Source organism: Pholis gunnellus (genome assembly GCF_910591455.1).
Source record: "Pholis gunnellus genome assembly, chromosome: 11".
Classification (NCBI taxonomy): Eukaryota; Metazoa; Chordata; class Actinopteri; order Perciformes; family Pholidae; genus Pholis; species Pholis gunnellus.
This window is the reverse complement of record NC_136538.1, coordinates 24458809-24485021: the sequence shown is the minus strand read 5'-3', so window position 1 is coordinate 24485021 and position 26213 is coordinate 24458809. Positions and strand designations below refer to the sequence as shown.

Sequence of the window (26213 nt, the reverse complement as noted above, 5' to 3'; positions counted from 1 at the left end):
GACTCAAATCAACAAGGAACAACTAAGAGCTGACAAATGAACGTATTGGAGTAAAACAGAACAATATTTGCTTTATGAAGGGGAGTAAAAGTTTAAAGTAATATGGAAACACTCAAGTACAAGTACCTTAATAATTGCACTTAACTACTGTACTTGTGTAAATATACACACCATCACTACAAATGTCTTGATCATGATTTATGTGATGACATCATAATACTGGCCTGTCCACAAGCCTTTTCATAACGTCTGTCCACACAGTAAACAGGAGGGATCTGATAACGCTTTGATGTTTGCTGCGTGTGGAGTGGAATATCCATCAGAAGATTTGATCTGTTGTGTGTGTGGACGGCCGAGTGTTTCATCACAGGTCTGAATATAATGAGGCACAAAGAAGTGAGTGTCTGTTTGGGAGTTCAGGTCTCACTCAACGCCCACATTTGCATGTTTTAATCTCGTGTGTGTGCTCAGCATCACATACAGATTAGTCACGGGGTTAAAAGAGTGTAAATAGAAACGCTCAGTAAAAGTCAATCTTTGTGAATCTTTTTTCTATTGCAGATCAAGATATTACACACAAAACATACTTGATGCATTATTATAGATGAAAGAAATGAACTTACAATTACAGCTTCACCTTAAACAATATTCACACTGAGTACCTTCACTTGTGTTCTTATGTAATACTTGTGTACTTGCACTTGCTGGACTTTTACTTGTTTTACATCGTGGTATTAGTACTAATATTCAAGTACACACACACACACACACACACACACACACACACACACACACACACACTAAGCAATCAATAGAGGAAGAGAATAGACTGAAGGTCTCTGACCACAGCATCCTGAATATGTCTCCTCTTGGCTCCAACACACTGAACACATCTTGTGTGTGTGTGTGTGTGTGTGTGTATGTGTGTGTGTGTGTGTGTGTGTGTGTGTGTGTGTGTGTGTGTGTGTGTGTGTGTGTGTGTGTGCTAGAGACAGTGAGAAGTTAAGAGTGAAAGGTCAGGAAATGATGTGAACACCTGGTTCCTGTGGCAGTTTGGAAGAGACGAGCGCTGGTTTGCTGCCACGCCAGTGAAAACCACAAAGTGCTCACGTCTGATGAAAGAACGCTTCCTTTAAGCTGAACAGCACAGGTAGGGCTCAGTGGGATCTGGTCCCACGCTGGACCTGATCAGAGCCGGTTTACTTACTGTCCTGTCGGGGTTCGACCTTCAGAGGGACGTTGTGCTCTGAGGTCGGACGCGGCGCTCCACAGGGATCAGCGCTCGGTCCTCTCTAGGTCTGTGTGTCCGTGCTGCCCTTTAAATAAAAACACAATGTGTAATAAATCACTGCTATGCTGATGACAAACACATCTATCTTCCAGTGATTCCTCCCAGCTGGTAGAATGAGACGCGCTCGTATGAACGGCGCTTTGAACAGATTCGTTTGCACAAACCCACACAATTAAGAATCTATTTGCTGCCTCACTTTTAGAGGCGTTTAGCATTTATAAGCTGCACACAGACATGTAATACATGGTTTATTACACACCATAATGTCGTTGGAAGCAGATATAACTCTTCCTGGGGCCAATAAGTGGAGATAACACAGCCGTAATAATATAAAATATGTCTTCATAGGATCATTTATAGTTATTGACAAATACCGAACAGTTATGAACCCTTAAAATGTTCTTAAATCTGCTTACAACATTATATAGTGTGTAATAAACCATTTATTACATGTTTTTGTACAGTTATGAATGCTAAATGGTGGGATTGACACAGACTATATGATGGCACGCTGTCAGGGAACAAGAAATACAACATAAAAACCTCATTTAAAGGTCTATAAAGAGTGCACACCACCATCTGTACGCTGTAGCAGAAAATGATGTCGCCGTTTCATTTCAGTTGAACACAAAGAAAAGTGAACCTGAACGAAGCGTCTCTGTCCTCACCTTGAAACCACGAAGGGTTAAAGCTGTTACTTCTCTCTTTCTCTGCAGACGGAGGAATCCACCCGGCTGGACCGCTGCAGTGACTCATGCACACGTGTGTGTGTGTGTGTGTGTGTGTGTGTGTGTGTGTGTGAGTGTGTGTGTGTGTGTGTGTGTGTGTGTGCGTGTGTGTGTGTGTGCGTGTGTGTGTGTGCGTGCACAAGGGCCATTTATGCGTGTGATCATGTGTTTGTGTGTTAATGAGTTGTGTGTGTGTGTGTGTGTGTGTGTGTGTGTGTGTGTGTGTGTGTGTGAGTGTGTGTGTGTGAGTGTGTGTGGAAGACATATAATTATCTGAGCATGTGTTTGTGCCAAGCTGTGGAAGGCACCGTACTTTCCGTGTCCTGCAGATGAGCACACACACACACACACACACACACATAAAGATGCATAGAGGACAAGGAGAAGAAAAAACAAGAGTCGGCTTCAGACAGAGTTACTGAAATAAAAAAAAAAGATCCGTCCTCATTTCACCAAATTAACTGTTTGTTCGTTTTTACACCTTTTTTACCTTTAAATGTATTTGTAAACACATTTTTCACCGATACTTATTTATGGTATATCATGGATTTGTGTTCTCCCCTCAGGTGAACACTGTTAGCTCTCTCAGCGCTGTTAGCACGGTTAGCTTCTAGCTACCGAGCCATGTAGAGGCAATAGAGATGCTCTGAATTTCGAATTTAGCAGCTTTGAATCAAAGCCATGAAACCACAACATATGAGCACAATAAAAAAGATGTTTCACGTTAATTTAAAAAGATATTTTTCAACTTGTTTTCGTGTCAAAGTGACAAATGGGGACAAGAATGCACCTTTGAATTTGTCCAGTTTTGAGGGAAAAACGCTGCTGGAAGCCGTGAAACGAGCATCAAAGTATCATTACGTCCTATACCAGCGCTCGTTGTTGTCACCGACAGGCTCACATTGTTATTCTGATAACAGTACGGAAAGAGCCGCGCAGAACATTTTTCTTACCTTTTCGCTTGATGTGGTCTGTTATTGTGTCCGAGTCCCGCTCTGTCAGGTCCAGCTGTGCTTCACCTCCATCGCCTCCTCAACCTCTCCATCGCCTCCTAAACCTCTCCATCGTCTCCTAAACCTCTCCATCGCCTCCTCAACCTCTCCATCGCCTCCTAAACCTCTCCATCGTCTCCTAAACCTCTCCATCGTCTCCTAAACCTCTCCATCGCCTCCTAAACCTCTCCATCGCCTCCTCAACCTCTCCATCGCCTCCTAAACCTCTCCATCGCCTCCTCAACCTCTCCATCGCCTCCAAAACCTCTCCATCGTCTCCTAAACCTCTCCATCGTCTCCTAAACCTCTCCATCGTCTCCTAAACCTCTCCATCGTCTCCTCAACCTCTCCATCGCCTCCTAAACCTCTCCATCGTCTCCTAAACCTCTCCATCGTCTCCTAAACCTCTCCATCGTCTCCTAAACCTCTCCATCGTCTCCTAAACCTCTCCATCGTCTCCTCAACCTCTCCATCGTCTCCTAAACCTCTCCATCGTCTCCTCAACCTCTCCATCGCCTCCTCAACCTCTCCATCGCCTCCAAAACCTCTCCATCGTCTCCTAAACCTCTCCATCGTCTCCTAAACCTCTCCATCGCCTCCTCAACCTCTCCATCGCCTCCTAAACCTCTCCATCGTCTCCTCAACCTCTCCATCGTCTCCTAAACCTCTCCATCGCCTCCTAAACCTCTCCATCGTCTCCTAAACCTCTCCATCGCCTCCTCAACCTCTCCATCGCCTCCTAAACCTCTCCATCGCCTCCTAAACCTCTCCATCGTCTCCTCAACCTCTCCATCGTCTCCAAAACCTCTCCATCGTCTCCTAAACCTCTCCATCGTCTCCTAAACCTCTCCATCGCCTCCTCAACCTCTCCATCGCCTCCTAAACCTCTCCATCGTCTCCTCAACCTCTCCATCGTCTCCTAAACCTCTCCATCGCCTCCTAAACCTCTCCATCGTCTCCTAAACCTCTCCATCGCCTCCTCAACCTCTCCATCGCCTCCTAAACCTCTCCATCGCCTCCTAAACCTCTCCATCGCCTCCAAAACCTCTCCATCGTCTCCTAAACCTCTCCATCGTCTCCTAAACCTCTCCATCGTCTCCTCAACCTCTCCATCGCCTCCTAAACCTCTCCATCGTCTCCTAAACCTCTCCATCGCCTCCAAAACCTCTCCATCGTCTCCTAAACCTCTCCATCGTCTCCTAAACCTCTCCATCGTCTCCTAAACCTCTCCATCGCCTCCTAAACCTCTCCATCGCCTCCTCAACCTCTCCATCGCCTCCTAAACCTCTCCATCGTCTCCTAAACCTCTCCATCGCCTCTTAAACCTCTCCATCGCCTCCTCAACCTCTCCATCGTCTCCTAAACCTCTCCATCGTCTCCTAAACCTCTCCATCGTCTCCTAAACCTCTCCATCGCCTCCTCAACCTCTCCATCGCCTCCTCAACCTCTCCATCGCCTCCTCAACCTCTCCATTGCCTCCTAAACCTCTCCATCGCCTCCTCAACCTCTCCATCGCCTCCAAAACCTCTCCATCGTCTCCTAAACCTCTCCATCGTCTCCTAAACCTCTCCATCGTCTCCTAAACCTCTCCATCGCCTCCTCAACCTCTCCATCGCCTCCTCAACCTCTCCATCGCCTCCTCAACCTCTCCATCACCTCCAAAACCTCTCCATCGTCTCCTAAACCTCTCCATCGCCTCCTCAACCTCTCCATCGTCTCCTCAACCTCTCCATCGTCTCCTCAACCTCTCCATCGCCTCCTCAACCTCTCCATCGCCACTTCAACCTCTCCATCGTCTCCTAAACCTCTCCATCGTCTCCTAAACCTCTCCATCGCCTCCTAAACCTCTCCATCGCCTGCTAAACCTCTCCATCGCCTCCTCAACCTCTCCATCGTCTCCTAAACCTCTCCATCGTCTCCTAAACCTCTCCATCGTCTCCTAAACCTCTCCATCGTCTCCTAAACCTCTCCATCGTCTCCTCAACCTCTCCATCGCCTCCTGCAGGAGCTTCTTTACCTGCGTACTCCGGCTCAAATAAATATGAGCTGCCGTCAAATTAAAAGACCCCTTCAAATAAGAAATGCCTTTCTAGCTATAAGTTCTAAACACGAGTTCTGACTTGAGTACTGCTGAGAGTTCAGTCGTCTAAATTAAACTACGTTTTTCAGGGAACATCGTCAGCGTGTCGGTTGAGCTGATATGAAGAACTGACTCCTTAAACTGTGAACATGTAAACAATAAGCCGCTCCTGATTCAACTTCATTATTTAAGTTAATTCAATTGGCATTTTCAAAACTAATTAGACAAATTTAAACTACTTATTCAACCTAAGTTCAGTGAACTCACATGTTTAAGTAAACTGTGGTTGTAGCCGTTTGAGTTATTTAGTCATTTTAATAACTGAAGTAGTAGTATATTAAAATGAGTACATGAGTGAATGAGCTGAATACTAAAGTATTTCTGTTAAAAAACGAGCAATTTATGAATCACTAATGCAGCTTTAAAAAGATGTAAAAGCTTTATTTACAACAGTTACATTTTAAAGCAATTAAAACAGCATAATTACAATATTTTCAGATGTACAATAACAGTATAAACAGAAAAAACAACATGTTGCTACAGTCGTACTGGGTCATTTGGAGTCATTCCGGCACAAACCAGCTCCGACAGATGCATCTCTGTACAGCACACCAGTGTCTCAGGGTTCCCTGTTTTTAATACGGTTTGTCTTTTTTAAAAGTTCAAATGAAAAGAACTGAGAGTAAATGTTTATTTTCCTGTTAACGGATCGTCATGATTATCCTGTTGCATTTAACCCAAAGAGCTCAAAGTGAATCAGAATGTCACGCGACCGTTTTCTGCGCCGCAACACCTACGAATCAACACATCAACAGGTTTCCATATCAGTTTCAGAAGACTGTAATTCATCTTTCAGTTTCCTGCACCGACACGCTCTCCTCTCACGCTCCGGCTGTAAATACAGTACTTCAAAAAAAATGAGGTCTCAGGTTTCACATGGAACAATATCAGAACATCAACGCGCAGTCACAGCGGAGGGAAGAAGCAAAGCGGCTGAACGTGGAGCGCAGGAAGACGAGAGCCGGAGACGAGCGAGGACGCAGAGAGACGGAGAGAGAGACGTCCGATTCACGACGCAATCGAATGAGAAAACAAAGAACGTTTAATATTACAATATGAGATAATATCAATGAACCGCTTCAATGTGTAACTACGTAGAGCAGCTGTGAGACACATAAAACCTCCATTCCACGAAGGAGAACCCCGAATGAAACACGACCACTCTCAACGGTTTCTTTTACTTTTATCCGTCCAAATACGAGAATTCATTCTAAATTGATTTATCTGGTGAAATAAAGTAAAATACAAATATAAGCGTGTCTCTTTGTCGTCATTCTGTGTCTCTCTGAGTCTCCTGAAGCTCATTTTATGCTTCTTTGTAGTTCTTTGTTTTGCTTTTTTTGGGTCTCTGTGTCTTTTGCATCTTTTTGTGGTTGTTTCGAGTCTTTGTGGTCATTCTTTGTCTCTTCGTCGTCGATTTGTCTTTTTTTTGCCGTTTTGCTTCCCTTTGTCGTGTTTTTTTTGTTCCTCTTTCTGGTCGCTTTGCGTCTCGTTGTGGAATCTTTCTGTAGTTGTTTGATTAACTTTCCGATTAAGTATTCTAATCCTCATATACCAATAAACCAACTATTCTCTCTAAACACGTGACATTGTGAGCCTGTTGTCATGAGCGGATCACTTTGACTTGTGTTGACTTCATCCACTGATCCTTCACTCTCCCATGATGTCTTTAGTCACAGACAGCCTGAAGATGAACCGGCTGAAGATGAAGATGAACCAGATGACGAGGATCTCACCTCAGCAGAAATACTGTAACTACGGTCGTAGTTATTTGTTATTTCTAGTCCATTCTAACCAGACCAGACGAAGCTGAGATGGTGTTTCCAAGCTTCTGATTTTAAAATCATGATGAGCTGGTTGCTTTATTGGCAAACGTATAAAACTTCTCCACCTCCAGTAAAGAGCAGTGCAGCAGTAATTAATCCTCACTAATATTTCATCCTACATCCTCCAAATCCGGATATTTGTGCGTACGATAGAGCGGGCATTTAACTGTTCTACTTTCTCATTGTTCGGGTTGAGTTTTAATCAGCTGGAAGAGGTAACGTGTGTTTCACCTTTAAGAACACAGAAGCCTGCTTCAGCCGGTTCCTCACATGACAACAGGAAGTTGTAATGAGCCTAAAGAGCTCAAAGATGAGAATAAACGTGCAGCCCCGTAGCACCGCCGTTTGATTCGTTAACGCACTAAACGCTCTTTGACTCTCTGAGTGGTTTTAATGACCCGGCCGGCTCGAGGAGACTCGGCCGGTCCGAACCACCGGGCTGATAGACGGAGAGCGTGAGCTCGTCAACAGACCCTCAGTCTGACTGCTGATGTGAAATCCAGAGGCTGAAACGAGGAAGACGGCGCCGCTTCATCACCTTTTGTGATCGTTTGCAGGAAGTTTCTTTGAATAAAAAGGTAGAAAATGAGTAAACAAGACTGCGTGAACAGTTTGATGGTTTAAACGATCGACTTCACTGCTGGTGTTGTTCGTCCTCTTGATCTTTGACCAACTGAGCAGCTTATTAAAGAACTCAAATCTTATTGTTGGACGAACTGCTTGTGATCATTCATTGTGCAAAATCTTCAGTCAACAATCAGAGCAAAGAGGGAAACGACGCCCCGTAACGTCTGGATTTGGTGATTCTGAAATCTCAGTTCGTTCTTTAGATAGTTGAGAGGAAGTCACTTCTCCACCGTTGGACCTGGCTCTGGAGGCCACAGAGGGAGGCTGCTATCAATCACTCAAACGTTGGTACAGTTTCATCTCACTAGAGGTTTGTTTGTGTAAAACTGAACAATACAGAGGTAAAAATGTCTGAACATGTTCAGTAAATTGTAAAAATTCTAAAGTAATCATGAAATACGAGGATAAAACATTAATTTTGCTCTTCCAAGATCACACATTCTACAACGCAGATGTGTTCTCGCTTCTCTTAAGAAGCTGCAGGATCGGTGCATCAAGTACCTCTGAGGGGACAATAATCCTCGTCACATAACTAACTGGCGACGGGAGATATTAAAGGAAAAACCAAAAGGAAAAATATGACACAAAAACTAAATGGGACACTTTCATCATTATTGCAGACAAATCGCAGTATTACGCCGCATTTAAACAGGAAAGTTGGGTCATTTTATGCATTTTTTCTTCCACTACCGGGGAATTCTTTCACAGTTCCTAATACTTGTCCGACTTTCCCTCAGAAATATTCCGTCTTTCACGATCCAAATGCTGTGATTCACACCCAAAAGCGAGGTGATGACCGCGGAACGTATCCTACTACCCGCCTCACCGCTCCCTCTCCAGATGAACGTCTGCTGCTGGAAACTCTTCAACTAACAATGTAGACATAAGCAGACATGTAATTCATGGCAACAGTAGATCAGATAAAAACGTTGAAAGCTGGATCCTGATGCGACAGGAAGAGGCTGGACCCTCGTACTTTAACAACCCGGGTCTGCAGAGGAATTCATCGTCTCTGTACAATAAAAAAACACCTTAAGAGAAGCAAAAAAATAGTAAACAGGAAACTGTACAAGGCACATTTGAATTTCCACAGGCGTATTCAGGTGACGCGACCACCGCTGCGCTGGAAAGGAGTGCAAATCCCGGCTCTTTGGCAGCAATGCAAAGGCTCAGACACCGTGAAGGAAAAATGGGTGAAAAAGCTAAAAATCCAATTTTAGAGTTCCTTATCATCTCCCCCAAAATTAAGATTTCAAAGTTTCCATAAGGAAGGTAAAAAAAAACGAGGTCCCCAAAAAAACGAAAAAAGGATCCGACACAGATACAAATATTTCAGGGAGGAATGCTACGTCTGCTGGGTTTTCCGAAGGCTAAACCTGAGAGAGGTCCTGGCTGTTCGTGCTGCCTCGCAAATAGATGACCAGGAGGACCAGGAGGCCCACGCAGAGCAGCATGGCGGGCTCCTGGTGGATGTGCGGCAGCGGGTTCGGACGGATCACACGTCCACCTGCCGTCCCCTGAAATAGAGAGGAGAGAAGAAGAAGAGGTGTTACAGTGTTCATGAGATACATGGTTGCACCAAACTGAACGGAACGGTTTGGGTGAAAAGTTACTCCTCATTTTCCGTGTTTTGCTTCTCATAACGTGCATATGGTCCTTTCAAAATAAAAGTCTTCACAGAAAACAACTTAGGTTTAGAAAAAGATCGTCGTTTGGGTGGAAATGACTACAGAAGTGGTGTTACTGAAGCACCAACGTTACACGACAAATAAATCAACTTTGAGCATGAACAGCGGTCTCACGGGTGAAAGATCGACTTTTGTTACGTAGCGTACGTAGATATTTCAAGTAATAATTGTACTTATTTTAACGCAAACTCCAAAACCTAACCGCGTTTCGTTGCCTGAAGCTAACCAACTAAACCTTAAAAACTAGGTAAACTAGTGGAAACTGAGACACCGTCCCCGAAAGGCAGAGCGTCGTAGTTTGAAGCCGCCGGTCAAGCGTCTGCATTTGACGAGTTGCTCGCACGTCACAGGTGACGATGTAGTTTACGGTGACAACGTTGGAAACATTGGATCCTTGATTTCAGACAGAAAGACTAAAGACATCTTCTTGTGCGCAACTGACTCGACGGTTGCAGGCTGCTAGCGAAATATGCTAACGCTAGCTCGATAGACAACCAGTCAGCATCCTGTTGATGATCCAATGATCCATGCAGCAGACGAATGTAGAAGACATGCCGATAAAGAAACAGCCGTGTTGCCACATTGCTGTGTACAGCTACTACATGTAATACACTGTAATACTACGAGTATTACAGTTATGATATTAAGGAAAACTGTTGGAGTGAAAAGAGAGAGAACAGCATGTTCAGTTCATTCTGGCCCGACTGAAGCATTTGCGTTGGCTCTTGCTCTCATTTCACAAGATGTTGGTGTGTGTTGTGATGTACGTCACATGTTCAGGTAAACACTGGAATCCCTTGATGCTATAAAATCAAAGAGACACGCACACATACTGTATGTTTACATCCACAGGAAGCAGGTAAGTACAGATCTCCACATCCTGCCACAGCTCCAGGTGTCATTCTACGTCAGTCAGGGTATGAATGCATGTTTGAATGTGTCTGAAGGATTCCAACCACACAGACTAGTTTCATGTTTTCTTCCAGTGTTAGAGAATCTACATACATAATACATATTTAACTTGTGTATATATTTATAAACGACCCCATTGCTCCACGGGGCGACAAAAGGCAACATGAGTGAAATACTGTTGAACGTGTTGATATGGAGATAAATACCTCAGGGAAAAGGAAACTGATGAATGTGTTGGATTACATAGATTAACGTAAAGACGGCAGCTGGTAATTATGTAGAGTTAATAATAGAGGATTACAGGTATTTCTATCATTTACTGTGACGCTTTGTAACGCTGTTACTGTAAAACCTCACCTCAGTGAGTCTGCGACTTGCCGGTAAGTCGGTTCGTATGGAAGTCAGCCCGCTACAACGGTCACCATGGAAACGGTGCACGTGAATGTCCATTCTACTCCTGATCTATTTCTACGTTGACCCCCCCGAGAAGCTCCTTCCCAAAGAAAGCACTCATCAGAAACAGTAAGGTTCCTGTTGAAGGTTCCTTGGGAACCGTTGGCTCCATCGTACGGCTCCAAACAGAAGAAGAGAATGAACAAGAGCTCGATGAGGTTAAAAAGGTCATTTTCACGAAGTCGCCAACGAAAATGTCGAACGAGATTCCGGGACTCCCGTCAGTCAAGGGCCGACCCAGCAAGACGCACATTTGTCAAACAAATTGGGGGCGAGAGACTCGGTTGTTTACGACCAAATTAAGAACCGGCTACGTGACCACGGTGTAAACCCTCGTGTCCTCCTTCCTAGCCCAAGACACACATTTCCCTGCAGGACAATAAAGTATATCTTATCTCATCTTATCTCATCTTATCTTAGTCAGATGTAAAAATCTAGGAGCTGTGTGAATAAAAAGCAGAGATCCTCAGCTACTCCTGAGGAAACCGAACACTACTGAAGCGTTAGAATAACAAACGGCATTTACAAGAGGAGGGATCAGGTTTTTTTCCACTGGGTGATAGATTCCTGTTTTTGGCATGAAGCCTTTTCAAAGACCATCCAGACATCGAATGGCACAGAATGAGCCTCCTGCCTCGGGGGGCGAAGCTGCACTCTGAAAACAGGATCTTAACGGACGAGAGAGCGAGAGAGGAATATCAAAGCTGTGTGGTTTGATTCGAAAAGTGAGCCAAAAACCACAGAGAGCCCCGATGCCAGAGGAGGAAACAGGTGAAGGGGAAGACTAGTTAACCCTGCGATGGATCACTCTGAACCAGTTCAGCAGTTTAGATTCACAGAGAAGTCCAAAAGCAAGAACCAGAAAACAACCAATCACACTAATTTTAAATTCCCCAGAGAGAGAGAGAGTTTCTACTCAAACTCGGCTGCGAAACAAGTACGAAAAATAAATGTAGGAAAAGCTGAAGAGAGAACAACTCGATGAGATCTCAGTTTAAAACCATCGTTATCGCCGCTCACCAGCTCGCTGACTAGAACGACGTATTTACTGGGATCCACTTTTATAACCGAGTGTTTTTGGCTCCACCGATCGTCTCAACAGCTCTCGGATGGACTGAGATTAGAAATGTGGTTCTCATTCATGGTTCTCAGAGGATACATTGTAATAACTTTGACCCTTTTTCTTTTCACCGAGCGCCGTTCATTACGACCAGATCGATGCAACAGCACTCCCGTCAGCCTCGGCTGTACGGTCTGTTCAGTGCGTATTCAAACACGGTGGAGGATGCAGCTGAAAGAGCAGCAGAGAGTAATCTCTCCCAACATTGATTGATTTCTGGGGGGTTTCACCTCCACAGCATTATCGTACATCAAGACCCGTGTGGGTGCAGAAGCTGAAGCTAACATCCCATAGTTCAACCCTCCTCCTCATTTGGCAGCAAACAACCTCAAAGCTTTGTTTAGAGTAGAAAACCTTCTGGATGCTCAACAGAAGAGCTCGTGAACACGCTTTGTGTTCATTAAACGTGTAATTATACTTTTCTAAAAACATTATGATTATTGTTGTTATTGTTGATTCGCTTGCAGCAGCATTTATCATATTGACACATTAGAGACTCGTCTCTTGGAGGGAAGAGACACAAAGCGTTGTGGTTTCTGAGCTCTTTCCTCACCTCACAAACCTCAAGACGGGCTGCAGGTTCTCAAAACTCACGAGAGCTCGTTTAACTCGTGCATGTTTGTGGATCTTTTGACGAATATATAAATAGCAGCGAGTATTAAACAGTCGTATGTGTTGTATGATTTCTTTTAAATCAATTCTTAAAACTCATTTTTACAGACTGACTTTGACGGGATGTCGTCGCTTTACTGCTTTATTTTTATTTGTTGATTTTACTAAATTATTTTACTAAGCTATTTAGTTTTATTTGATTTATTTCTTAGTTTATTTTGATGGTATTAATTGGTTTTATTGTTTCGTCTCTTGTGCTGTTTTATCTGACCTCAGTGTGTCTTGTTTTGTGTTATTATTGCTGCTTTGTCTGTCAAAACACTTTGTAAACTCTGTAGAGAGTAAAAGTTATTATTCTTATTCTTAGCTTAGCTTAGCTTAGCTTAGCTTAGCTCAGCTCAGGATGAAGACCGGACTCAAGAGGAAACGGCTGCCCTGTTTGAAACAAGTTGAAATATCATGTTGCATCTCACTTAATGCAAACACTGATTGACTTGGTGTAGAAACAGCGTGTCCACGCTGAGGCTGCTCTGCTGTTGAGGTTGTATTTCAGAGTGAGGATGAGAGGCTGGATTTCCACTGCAATGAGAAGCAGATGGACTCTTCAGCTGACAAACTGCAGGCTGAGAGCCAAACCCAGTTCCACCAAACACTCTGGATACTCAACCTTATACCTCAGGGTTACAGAAAAGGAAACACACACACACACACACACACACACACACACACACACACACACAGAAACACAAACACTGGCAACTCTCTTAATCGTTTCCTCATTTGAACTCTTACCTCATATAACCCTCTCATCATCTGAGAGTAGAAAACCTGCTGCCACAAATGGTTTTTCGTGCTGTTACTGCAACTCTGCAGGCTTCTAACAAGTAGAAGCCTGCACACACACACACACACACACACACACACACACACACACACACACACACACACACACACACAAAGTCATCATCATGCATGCACACGTGCACACGATAGTGCTACTGTGATGAAATACGTGACCAGACTGATGTACAAAAAAAAAAGAAAGAAAGAGCAACAGAGCAAAACATCACAACTAGAGAAAAGCCCGAGTGGGCAGTGAGCCGACCGACCGACTGATAATCAGCCAGACGATCCGCCCGTCAACATGTGAGTCAGTGAGTCAATGAAGCGACCACACAGACAGCCAATCAAACCAGACGGGACAGCTGGCCTGCACAATATCCGCACATCGACTTTCAACCCAGTCGCCTGAAGAAAAGACGTTAGCGTTAAATGTTTCTGCAAACCGCAGGATACCGCGAGCAGAAACACTAAATGACTCGTTAACGTTGTGAAACCACGGTTCGGTTTAGGCAACAAAATATAGATATATTTCTTTAAGAAACATACCAATCTAACAAATGTAAATATATATCAACCAACCCAACAGACTTCCTTATGTTTCGTTACATAACGAGCCCAGAGGCAGCGTTTACTTTTGGTTTCACACGGGACGTGAACAGCGGTCTCCTGGGTGAAAGTCCTGTGTTTATTTGACACATCCTACCTTCATGGACCTCCTGGCTAGTTATTATACCAGGTAACGTTCATAACGTTCCCTCCATAGACCGCTCGCTCAGTTGTACGTTGTTTGTTGTTTCTACGTCACTCTGACCAAATGCAGAAACAACATGTTGAGGACTTTTCAAATGAATCTGTGACTTTCACGTTACGACAACGTGAAAACAAGAAGAGTAGGCGAAGAGGGTTCGCTGTGATGAATCGCCCAGCTCAGGTTTAAAGTGTCTGCAAGTTAACTTGTTCTGAAATGAACGGAAAACAAACGGCTTCCCGGCAGGAAGGAAGTCCAGAACTTATGGAATTCTAAACGGGCGGCAGAATATATACATCGCACATATATCGTCAAACAGTCTTCAATCAGACAAACGATGATGTCGTTCACATGATTCTATACTTTACATATTTCTTCTCTTCTCATTCGTGCTCTTCTTCTTGTCTCTTTGTCTTCACAGTGGAAACATCGAGTCAGCCAGCGGCCTCATGTGATTTCTGTTTTTTGTTTTTTTTGGTCACCACAACTTACTATGCTGCTGCCCAAAAATAGCTCTCTAAACAAGGCTACACACACACACACACACACACACACACACACACATACACACACACGCGCACACACACACACACACACCACGCACACACACACACACACACACACACGCACCATGCACACACACACGCGCAGACACACACACACGCGCAGACACGCACCACGCACAATGCAAACTAAGTGCCACTCTGCAAACCCTCCCTGAGCAGTTGAACTGGTTGGAGCATGAATAAGAACACTATGTGAACATTATTCTTTATATTCGTGAACTATCCTGCGACGGCCAAAACAATCCACGAGTTCTCTCATCTTCTATCAGAGACCGTTATTGGATTAGAACCGAAGGTCTTTCCTCGTTTCGTCTCAGCGTTTTGTTCTTTTGCCGCCGACACATTTTTAATCTAGCAGAGAAAACTCAAACATGTTCAAATAAAGGAAAGTTGATATTCTTTAATCATATACTTTAAGAAAAATGGACGATGTTGACGACCTTAACTTACAACCTCTTATGTGTCGTGACTTTTGGTCTCAGCCGAGTCATTCCTGGTGCAGCGTTTACTGTTGTTACAGGATCTGGTGGGTTCTGTTTAAATGTGACATGTAGAATAAAGTGATCTTTATGAAACATCACTATTTTAAGCTTTGTTTGATTTGGTCGTCTGGAGTTCAGTTTAGCTGAACAACATTCCTCCAAAGTCCAAATTCATGCAACTTACTGTTCTTCATCTTCCTCGTGTGCTTCATAACGCTGTGACTCAGGGTTTTAATCTGTGCATCTGAACCGTGTATTGATCACATGATGTGAGGGAGGAGCTGTGATATGAAGTCATCAGACGGATCAGAAGATATAAATAAACACGCTGAAGGTCAAACAAAGCGCGACGAGCAGAGAGACGACGAATCAGAGACGACGAATCAGAGACGCTTCACTCGGCGCCGTGACTTTCACGCACACTTCAACACTCGCAAAACCAAAAAAACAACGTTCCTCACAGTTATTTCTGTCTTCAGGACAAAAGGTTTTCACCTCCTACTGAAAGACAGTGTGTGTGTGTGTGTGTGTGTGTGTGTGTGTGTGTGTGTGTGTGTGTGTGTGTGTGTGTGTGTGTGTGTGTGTGAGAGTGTGTGTGTGTGTGTGTGCTTTGGCAGCATAATTAGACCTTGTGCTTTGCTCCCTCAGAGTTCTTTAACCACAGGGCTGAGCCATAATGAATCCACACTGTCACGGACACTAGCCTGTCACAACACACACACACACACACACACACACACACACACACACACACCATGCTGAGCACGATTACAGATGTTTGAAAACAAACACACACACACACACACACACACACACTGTGTAAATGTTTAACGGAGAGAGAGGCTGGAGTAAATTAGGTCACAGAGAGAGGACTGAAAACACATGACTGATGATATTGATCACTCACAGCTGTACTTCATCACCTCAGTGTGATTTGAATGTAAAAGCATTTTTTTAAGAAGTGCTTTATATCATTTTATTGGGTAATAAAATGAGACACCTGTGTGTTTGGCACTGAAACCGAATAGAACTCTTTAGTCAACAGCTCGGTGTTCAACAACAATGTGAGAACTCGTGTCTGCTGATGTGTTTTATTCAATAATAATATAATTCATTCTTAATTATTCATGCATTTCATTTGTATCTTTGTCCAGCTGGACTTATTTGATGACTCAACCATGTTTTCTTCAAACAATCGCCAAAACTACACAATTCATTGTAACAAGCTCAACACGGTGAAACCTTTTTATTTACACGACTCATTTCAAATGTAGCCCCAAAACAAACCGTTTGATTTAATCAGATTGTGTAAAAAACATTAAATCTTGAGCTCTTCAGGGAAACATGAAGTCATGATTGATTCGTCTGAGAACAAAGATTCTGTGAAACTTTGACTGAACTTCAGGAAGTGAACACATCATTTATTTTTAATGTTGGTTTCACTTGAGGACACTTGGAAGATAGATATAGATTCCACTGTTTTTAAAACAAATCTTTTAAAAGCGTTATGGTATCATAACTGTGTTCAACTGCACTTCATACATTTTTCTCTTCTTCTTGCCATGGTTGTGATGTTTGCAGAGAGGACCATAGAACTAGACCACAGAGAGTCAAACGTGACAGAAACAAAACAAGTCAGGGGATGCTTTAGGGGCGGGGCTACACGGTGATTGACAGGTCTCTACGTCACTCCTCCTCAGTCCACATATGGTCACTTCCTGTTCACTGGTTGCAAAAAAAAAAGCCAAGATGGCGACGGCCTGAAGTCACTCCACAAACTGATGAGTGACTGCGTCCACTTCTTATATACAGTCTGTGGTAAAAACACACTTGTCCACATCAACACCCGGCACGAGAACAAGGAACCAGCCTCCACGTTCCTCTTTTCTCCGCCTCCTCATTGTTCTGCAGCACCAACGATCACACGTGCCGACGCTTTCTGGACAATATCCTCAAAACCCGAGTTCACAGAAGGCCACTGAGAAACACACAAAACAAGTCTTTTCTGACAGCGTGACCGAGCGTTGAATCATCTCGTCCTCACATATTTCCCTCGCGTGACTCTTACACTTCGTGGGATTCACTGACTGACGCTCAAAACTCCTGATTTTTCCCAGACTCCTGCGCCTTCCCTTCAAGGTGCATGTTAACAGTATATTTGATCATCCAGGGAGGCAGGTAGATGCAGCGACTGATCGTGAACCAGCACCCTGACGGATGGATGATGCGTTAGCTTCGTTAATGACGGGCTTCAGAGCAAACGTGATGACAGCTGGAGCCACAGAGAGCGCTCAGATAACTTCCCTTCAGGGGGTTTCATGGCTTTCTGGTAACCGTTTCCCTGGTTGATGCTCATTAGCAGCCAGAACGCAACATTTTGACTAATCAGAGAGTTTGTAGCTGCATCGCTGTTAAGCTCTTGACACTGAGGGAGCAAATTTAAGCCCTTCACTGCGATACAACCGACCTGTCATGTCTGTGAATCCACGTCTCTGATGAGATTAAAGTGAACCAGCTCTGATTTTGTCCCCCCCCCCCCTCTTCTTCTTCTTCCTCCTCTCCGGCTTCCTAAAGCTCCGGTCCGCTCTTTGATAGAGTAAATAAAACTGTGATGATGCAACACGCAGAAATGTTGCCAAAGGAAACAGAAGCAAACTTTACAACACCGACTGACGGTTAAACTGCATCGTTATATGCAATAGTGTGATTATCTCTTCAATAGTCATCCGACGTTCTCGAGCTAAATAACGTTGTGTTGTTGAATGATCTTTACGCTGCAGCGACTGATTCTCAGCTCCACTCTTATAAATGTGAGCAGAGTCAATGAGCTCGTCTGAGTCTCAGCACATCTGAACCAGTCCGTCCTCGGCCCCCCTTCCACTCTGCTGAGGGGTCACATGGCTGTTTTTCGTGTTGTTGTTGTTTTTTAAATTTTATTTAGTGGTGACTGTGGCGTCTGGATTTTCTGCAGCTTCAGGCCGACTGTTTGGTTGTGTTCTGATGAAAAAAGTCATTTTCGGTCTTCTCGCCCCGGGTGCAGCGGAAACAACCAGCTGGTCACAGGCTCCTTCAGATCACCCACGGCAACAATTTAGGGACATTTTTGTCCGTTCAGTCCATTGTTAAATTTGGGATTTGTTTTGATTTCTGCAGGAATGTGATAAACACAGACCACTAAATTGTGGCAAACAATGAAATTAGTGTGTCATGTTGGATAGAAAGAATACTCAGTTAGGTTTAAACAACAACACTACTTAGTTAGGTTTAAACAACTAAACTACTTAGTTAGGTTTAGACAACTAAACTACTTAGTTAGGTTTAGACAACTAAACTACTTAGTTAGGTTTAAACAACTAAACTACTTAGTTAGGTTTAGACAACTAAACTACTTAGTTAGGTTTAGACAACAAAAGAACTTAGGTTGAGGAAAAGATCGTCGTCTTGGTTAAAATAAAGTATGTGGTTTTACTTTAGTACGCATGTTATGTGACAAATAAATCGACGTTGACTTCTCGTTTCACACGGGCAACAAACAGCTGTTACCTGGGTGAAAGATCGCTGTTTGTTGGACTCGTCGTTTTTGCAGTCTTTAAACTTTAAACTCCAAGATTACGTAGAGACCATACCAAATATTTTCGTGGGATATCCACGGATTGCGGCGCATTCGATTTTTTGTATTTATAGCTACGAACGCTGGATGAGGCCAGGCTGCTAGATGGAACTCTAAACCTCTGGGAAAAAAAGAAGAAAAAAAGCCTCAACAATAACAAAAAGATGTTGTATTTGATTAACGTCATTTACATCTGTTAGCTAACCACAGTCTCCTTCTGTCAGCCAATCAGCTGCTCTGCTGCAGCTGTTGAGCATTCAGCACTTTGCTCAACTGCTCCATAAATGTGGTGGCTGGTGGTTTCTCTCCACACACACACACACACACACACACACACACACACACACACACACACACACACACACACACACACACACACACACACACACACACACACACACACACTAACCCTGAGCAGAAGTTGTCTGTTGTAGTCGTCTCCGAAACGTCGGAGCTCTCGTCCGATTGCCTCCGTCTGCATGTCCTCTGCTGCGTTTTGTTGCCTCGTGCTAGAGGAGCTGGAAGTTCGTCCTAAAACAGAGAGAAGAAGAAAAAAGACATTCACACTTTGCTAATATGACCAAACAAGCTTTTTCTGTGGATTGTCTGCATTGTAATTATATTATGTTCATCTGTTCTGTTTGTCCAGGGAGAGCGATCCCTCCTTCTTTAAGCAAAGCTCTAAGAATAGGATGCAACAATATGAAAATGACTGGCATTATAATAAAGATGTAGAGAAATACTCGTCTCATAGCTGACCGGCTGTGTGTGTGTGTGTGTGTGTGTGTGTTTTCGTGGTTAATCTGTGATATTTTCAGTCAACAGTAAGTCAGTACTGAACAACATGAAAGCTCTGACTTCTTACTGATCTCCACTTATGACTCACGAACGCTGTTCTGAAACTCAGACTTAATATTTCTCACATGCTCCGATATTCAAGAGACCCGAGGCTGAAGTTCAAATCTATTCCAGCAGCCTCTGATGTGGAAGTATGTGCACGACGACGGAGAACACAGTTTACTTCACTGCATCTCCCATAGATCCAATGGCATCTTTTGAACACTGGAGACACCAAATAACAGAACAGAGATGAACCTCTGTCATTAGAAAGTATACATTCATCAATCAGAGCACTCATATAAGAACACAACACTATTAGAGTGATGAATATATTTAGAATGCATGAATGACTGTCACAGAGGGAGGAGCGAAGAACCAGCTGTTTGTGGCTTGCAGCTCTCTGTCTGTCTGTTTACAATCACAAAAAGTAAACAGGAAGTCTGACCATCGATCTCTTCCTCTCCGTTTCAGCACCATGGACAGCGCCATACACACAGCTTGACGTGTTAAAGCTGCATTCTCTCTAGTGTCCACCAGGGGGCGACTCCTCTGGTTGTATAGAAGTCTATGAGAAAATGACTCTACTTCTCTCTTGATTTATTACCTCAGTAAACATTGTAAACATGAGTTTATGGTCTCAATCTCTAGTTTCAAGTCTTCTTCAATACAGCATGATGTTCATTTAGTAAATGATGGTCCATTTAGAGTCAGACAGACCATAAAGCAGGGGATGCTTGAGGGGCGGGGCTACACGGTGATTGACAGGTCTCTACCAGAGACGTATACGGCGTCTCTACGTCACTCCTCCTCAGTCCAAATATGGTCACTTCCTGTTCACTGGTTGCAAAAAAAACAAGATGGCGACGGCCAAAATGCTGAGCTTGAGGCTTCAAAGCGTCCACAGACCAACGAGTGAACTAAACTAAACAACGTCAAAAACAAAGAAGAATGGATTTCTACCACCCTGAATCCCTCACATCACAGCTTTACGGCTCCATTCGTCACCTTCAAGTTTCGTCGTGGTTGTGATTAACTTCTGATAATTAATTACGGAAAAAAATAAAAGATATCTGACATTGGATATAATCAAACTGAGAATATTTAAAACCGCTCCACTATGTGACTCTAGGGATGACTGTCATCAGCAACGACAACAAGAGATCTCAAGTCATATATCTCGCTCTCCAGCACACAAACAGACCAGATTACTCAAAATGTGTGTGTGTGTTTATCTCCTATCTGTACTATCTGATGGACGTAGACGACTGAATGAGAGTTGAGGGGTTTCAGTCTGCATCGAACAAAAGACCTGCCGGCCTATTTTGACTGCTACACACACACACACACACAGTGATTATGTTCTTAATGAATGACACACACGCACGCACGCACACACACACACACACACACACACACACACGCACACACACACACACACACACACAAACACACACACTGGTCTGTTTTGACTGGTGTCTTGTCTGTTTGGCTGCATGAATAAAAGAGACACAAGGCAATCAGTGAGGCTAATCACTGCTATTATAAAAAGCAGAGCCGTACGTGTTCAGATGTTACAACAACGTTTTACTAAACACTTACTGAACACATCCAGGGATATGGAAGTGGTTTTCATAGAGGAAGAGGATGAAAAAATGTCATTACATTTTTATCATGTTCAGGGATTTATGTTTGTTGTTGTTTTTTGTGCTAAATCTCAGCCTCGTGCGTCACTTTTACCACCAAGCAACCGGACGAGCAGCTCGAGCCAGCGGCTAACAGCACTCGTGTGGTGTTCTGTTTCTGTACCCGAATAAACAGCAGAAATGAAAAAACGGGATCAGTGATGAACTGATGGACAGTAGAGAGGATGCAGCTTTAAGACATGAAGCCGTGTGCCGTGTGTGCGCTTTAAAGAACCGTAAATTGACACCTGGCGAAATCTGACAAATTGCCTTCCGTGATGTCACTTGAGTTTGCTCCAAGTTTGAAAAAGACATAAATCTGGAGATGTTGTCAGACATCTGCAGCCTGCTGCTCATCTCTGCTGCAGGCTAGCGGCTCGGGGCTACATTAGCCGCTACGAGCATGACACATCACCAACTGAACTGTTGCATTGTGGGTAGTGTCGGCGCCAGGTTTAAATAAGAACAAGGAATTATTAATGTGTGGTTCTGCAGCATCACTCTTTATAGTGTTGTTTTATAGCTAAATCGACTTCACCTTCAGCTGTAAATGTTACACAACATCATTCTCAAACATCTCGAAAGCTCCGAAGACTTAAGATGCTCAAAGAATTAGTTTTCAGCAGCGAACATTCAAACATTCTCTAGAGATTATGTGTCATTCTCTAGTTGTGTTACATACAAGGTTGGACTTGTTCCATCTAATAGGAAAATACTAATTGATTTACTTTCACTGAACTGCTGCATTGTTCTTTTATTATCATGGCACACACACTCTCACTCACACACACACATACACACACACACACACAGCAGTGGGCGTGGCCAGAAGTCAACACTCTTCTTCCTGACTGTAAATCTGACTCAGCAGGAGGCAGCGGTCCAACATCAACAGGTCTAACAAAGCATGCTGGGAGTCACACTCACACACAGAGACTGGAGCCAAATTGTCAACATTACACCGTTTCACAAAGTGCCATTAAGTGACAGTTTGAGTCCAAGACACCAAAAGATGAAGATACCGACCTGAATGTTGGATGATGTCAACGGTTTCACTTTGTAGGATTAACTTCATTAATGTAAAGAGATACGAACTCTTTATTCCAATCAAATGTTATCATATTCTTGTTATTACCTTCCTACCAGGCCTGTGTGTGTGTGTGTGTGTGTGTGTGTGTGTGTGTGTGTGTGTGTGGTGTGGTGTGTGCGTGTGTGTGTGTGGTTGAAATGTATCCTGCCTGTAAACGTCACTCAGCAGCACTGAGTCACTTCTTTACATTCTGCAGGTTTCAGCCTGAGTTTGTTGGATTTCTTCGAGTCAGTAACTCAGAATGTGAAACAACGAGCACGAGCAGCCCGATGACCTCAGAGGGTTTAAGAACATGCTGAGTGTGTTTTCATCTTTTTACAAACATCAACATTCAACAGCAGCCCAGACACTCCGATGTGTGCTACGGAAAGGACAATGTGCTGAGCTCATATCTGGGCTCATATTTAGGCTTTTACAGCTAAACACCAGAGCAGCAGCTACTGCATGGTTTTATATATATTTAATATCAGGGTGTGCGTCACACTTCACACCTTCCTTGAAACTGATATTTGGGATGACAACAATGACTGGATGTTATTTTAGAGCTTTCTTGAGAGTAAAAACGTGCATTTCACGATGTAAAGTGTTCATTTAACGGGTTTCTCTCCTCAAACATATCGGATTTATAGTTCAGTTAAACGTCCTGAAGCGGTATTTGTCGCTCCGTCACACGTTAGTGAAGGGAAACCGAGCAGCGTGAACTCGTGTTGGTGGCGATCACCGGTCATGTGTGGAGGGTGCCGTGCTCTCACCGTGCTGCTGGGGCGTCCCGGGCTCCCTCGCCTCAGACATGCGCTGCAGGGCGTGTTTCATCACCTGGCCGGCGGGGCTCGGGGTCTGCGTCGCGCCGTCAGCCGTCGCTGGCCTCGGGAAGAGCGGGGAGCTCGGCAGCGAGTCGCCGTCCGAGGAGAAGTACCCGCTAGAGGCGCGGCGATGGAGGTGGAATATCGACCTGGTGTGAAACACGCCGAGGCCGTCTGGGCTGGCGTTTGTTCTGCGACAGGACGGTGACTCCGGGTCCCCTCCTCCGGCGGGACCGGCGCGCCCAAAGCTCCGCTCGCCGCCGCCCTTTGAACGGGAGGTTTGCGCCGCGGCTCCAGCTGGTGGATCTCCTCCGCTCCGCTGCGTCGCCGTTACTGCGCTCGAGCCATCGGGCCGGTTTGGTGGTCTGTTGGATGAACAGAGCGGCACCGTCAGTCTGGGCTTTCATCACCGAGCCTCTACCGCCTCACGGCTCCGCAGCAGCAGCTGGATTCACGCGTTTTCCTTCACAAACTGCGGCTTTTCTGTCGTTTAATTCGCTTTAATTGCACGAGGAAACGCGAGGAGTCAACAATAAAACCTAATATATGTGTCTTTTACGAATCGTTACCTGATTCTAGCTCACGTGCAGCTTTGGAGTTAGTTCTCGTGTTCAGGTCTGAACTCGGCGCAGAAGTTGCTGATTGCAGCAGATCTTTGTTTGACTGGTTGGACGTGAAGGAAGCAGCTGGAATAACTGCGTCACATCACAACAAACAGAGTGAACCCGTCTGAACTGTTTATTTTACCCACAAATCAACTCCAACAGTGTTACAGTGTGATGGGATATTACTGCTTATAGACGGACATTTATAGAATCGTAAAGAATGTTAAAATTGTTGAGCAGATATTACTACAGTCACTTCATGTTAAACACACTTAATTGCATTGCGATCAAGGAATCTTGCATTGTTGTCATTTCCAGTTTTTAATCACTAAAAACACAACGTGACCTTCTAATAAAAACGGACTCGACATATTTTGACGCGGCGCTTCCTGTTTATCCAGACTAAACTACAGCTTCCTAAGCGCACGGATTCCCGGCGGCGATGGCCTACTTCTGTGCCAAAACGATCTAAAATGATAAACAACATGGTTCAAAGAGCGAAGTCTCCGACTACCGATAAACACACGGTATGCACCTTTGATGCAAGTCGTCTTTTTCCTTTTTACGCATATTATTGCGCACCGAGAAGCAGCGACGGCTTCAACTGGACGCTCCGTGTGTCCTCCAGCAGTATGAGTGCGCTAACTTTCCCTGAGAGGTTTCGGTGCAGATCGGAGCCCCACGGATATGAAATGTGTCCGGCGGCGCGTAAAAGACATTTGGCACCAAAAGGAACCGGCGGTCACCCCGCCGAGAGGGAAGGGCAGACAGCGGGAAGAGAATCCGCTAATGCCGGTACCAGAGAAGCATGAAAGCGGGCTTTTGATCCGGTGTCATGGTGTTACATGCTAACACGTCTGCTCAGTCTGTGTTGACATGAAGGGTCGGCTGTGTCTCCGTGGGCGACGACGAAAAAAAAAAAACACATTTCAGATTCCACGATTCACTTCAGGCAAATATGTTAAAATAACTGAGCGGCTGTCACGTGGAGTTTGAGCCTCCTGAATTATTATTTGTTACTTTTTGTCTTCTTCTTCAAACCCTGGCGGTGCGTGTGCGCCTCCCGCAGGGCGCACAACTCCACAAACCGCTAATAAAAGAGGTATAATGATCCTTCACGGTCCGGTAACTGACGTTAATAACAAGTGTTAACAGGGGAGCTCGTCTGGACGGTGAATCATCACCTGTCACGGAGCAGGACTTCACAAAGCGGCTGAACTCGGTGACCTCGATCCACTAAACTCCACTAAACTAGAAATATGAAGCTTTAAAACTCTAATCAGAGGATCAACATTCGTCCTTTAGACGCTGTGTTGTTTTTATCTCGTGTGAAATAACATTTACCGAAAACTCGACTAATAAAACTAGTAAAAGGAACTGAACCGGCGCGCGGCGTCTCCAAACATTACCGGCAAAGTCAGTGCAAAACTACGTTTTTCTCCAAAACCTCCAAAAAGTAAGAAAATAATGCTTTAAACTCCGTCTTGCATGATATATTATATGAAAAGAAAGCAGAGTAAAGTCACATTTTACGCATGACAAACACTCCTCGGGAGGATTACAGTCATATTTCACAATACGAGACGCAATGTTTTATATCATTTCTCGTTGCTGCCATAAAACATGAGCAGCCGGTCAGAAGGAGACTGGGTTTGTTTTTGCGCAGTAAATTATCTATAAATATATATTTATATTTATACAGTATATATATAAAAACACCTGTGTCTGTCCCAACTCACCTGGACGGATGGTGCATGTCAGCGGCGGGACATCACCGCTGGCTCCGAAAATAACAAATATGTGTAAATAATATCAAGGCGAGTCCGCTCTGGATCCGCAGGTCCAAATGGAGCAAAACATGAACTTGTAAAAGTAAAATAAAAATAAAAAAGGTGAAATAAATCCCAGAGTTTTTTGTTGAAGATGAATAATCCGCCTGCACCGGAGCAGGTCACCAGTGTCCTGCTCTCTCTCCCGCCGTGTGTTTGTCTGCGGAGAGCTGCTCTCAGTCTGCTCTCGGACTGATATGAACACTCCTCCTGCAGACACGACGATCCGCCTCCTGGTGGGCGGGGCTTCTCCCCTTGGTCCATTCGGCCTCCTCTGTCTCCCCCTGCCTCTCGCGCTCGTGTCACACCGGCATCACACGCTCCGGGGGGAGCATTATACTTGAATCCCTCAAGAACTGAACCTTTGAATCAACATGTCGTTTATAATAATAAAGCTATCATATTATTTAGGAGCAGCTCCTGAAGCTACAGTTTGAGGGTCTGGGTTTCTAGCTCAAGGGCACCTCGGCAGTGCCCAGGGGGGGACTTGAACCGACGACCCTCTGGGCCCCTGAGCTCCTCCTTCTCCTTACAATAGATTCGATGTGTGATGGAGGTGTAGTGTGTCAGAGTGATGTTACTCTCCTTAAAGGAACAGTGTGCAGCATTTATTAGCAGAAACAGAATATAATAATATTATATATATATATAATAATATAATATTCTATAACTATGGAGAGAACACTACGTATAGCACCTTCAAGTGATTTATTAAAACGTTCTTTA

General features: G+C 44.2%; 1 protein-coding gene across 1 annotated transcript; it reads right to left on the bottom strand.

Moving 5' to 3' along the window:
• Positions 1-6515: 6515 nt before the first annotated feature.
• bcl2l11 (BCL2 like 11) lies at positions 6516-25596 on the bottom strand. The gene is made up of 4 exons (XM_079169149.1): positions 25398-25596; positions 23003-23418; positions 19048-19169; positions 6516-9121 (listed from the first exon to the last, which is right to left on the bottom strand). The coding sequence occupies exons 1-4, from the start codon at positions 25412-25414 to the stop codon at positions 8975-8977; spliced, it is 702 nt and encodes a 233-aa protein (XP_079025275.1). The 5' UTR covers positions 25415-25596; the 3' UTR covers positions 6516-8974.
• Between the last annotated feature and the right edge of the window lie 617 nt (positions 25597-26213).

Bases quoted from the DNA above. Each gene is read 5' to 3' on its own strand.
- bcl2l11 (XM_079169149.1), bottom strand. The intron at 19,170-23,002 runs GTGAGAGCACGG...TCTCTGTTTTAG, and splicing joins CGGGACGCCCCAGCAGCACG to GACGAACTTCCAGCTCCTCT. The intron at 9,122-19,047 runs GTTAGTGTGTGT...TCTCTATTTCAG, and splicing joins ACAGACAACTTCTGCTCAGG to GGGACGGCAGGTGGACGTGT.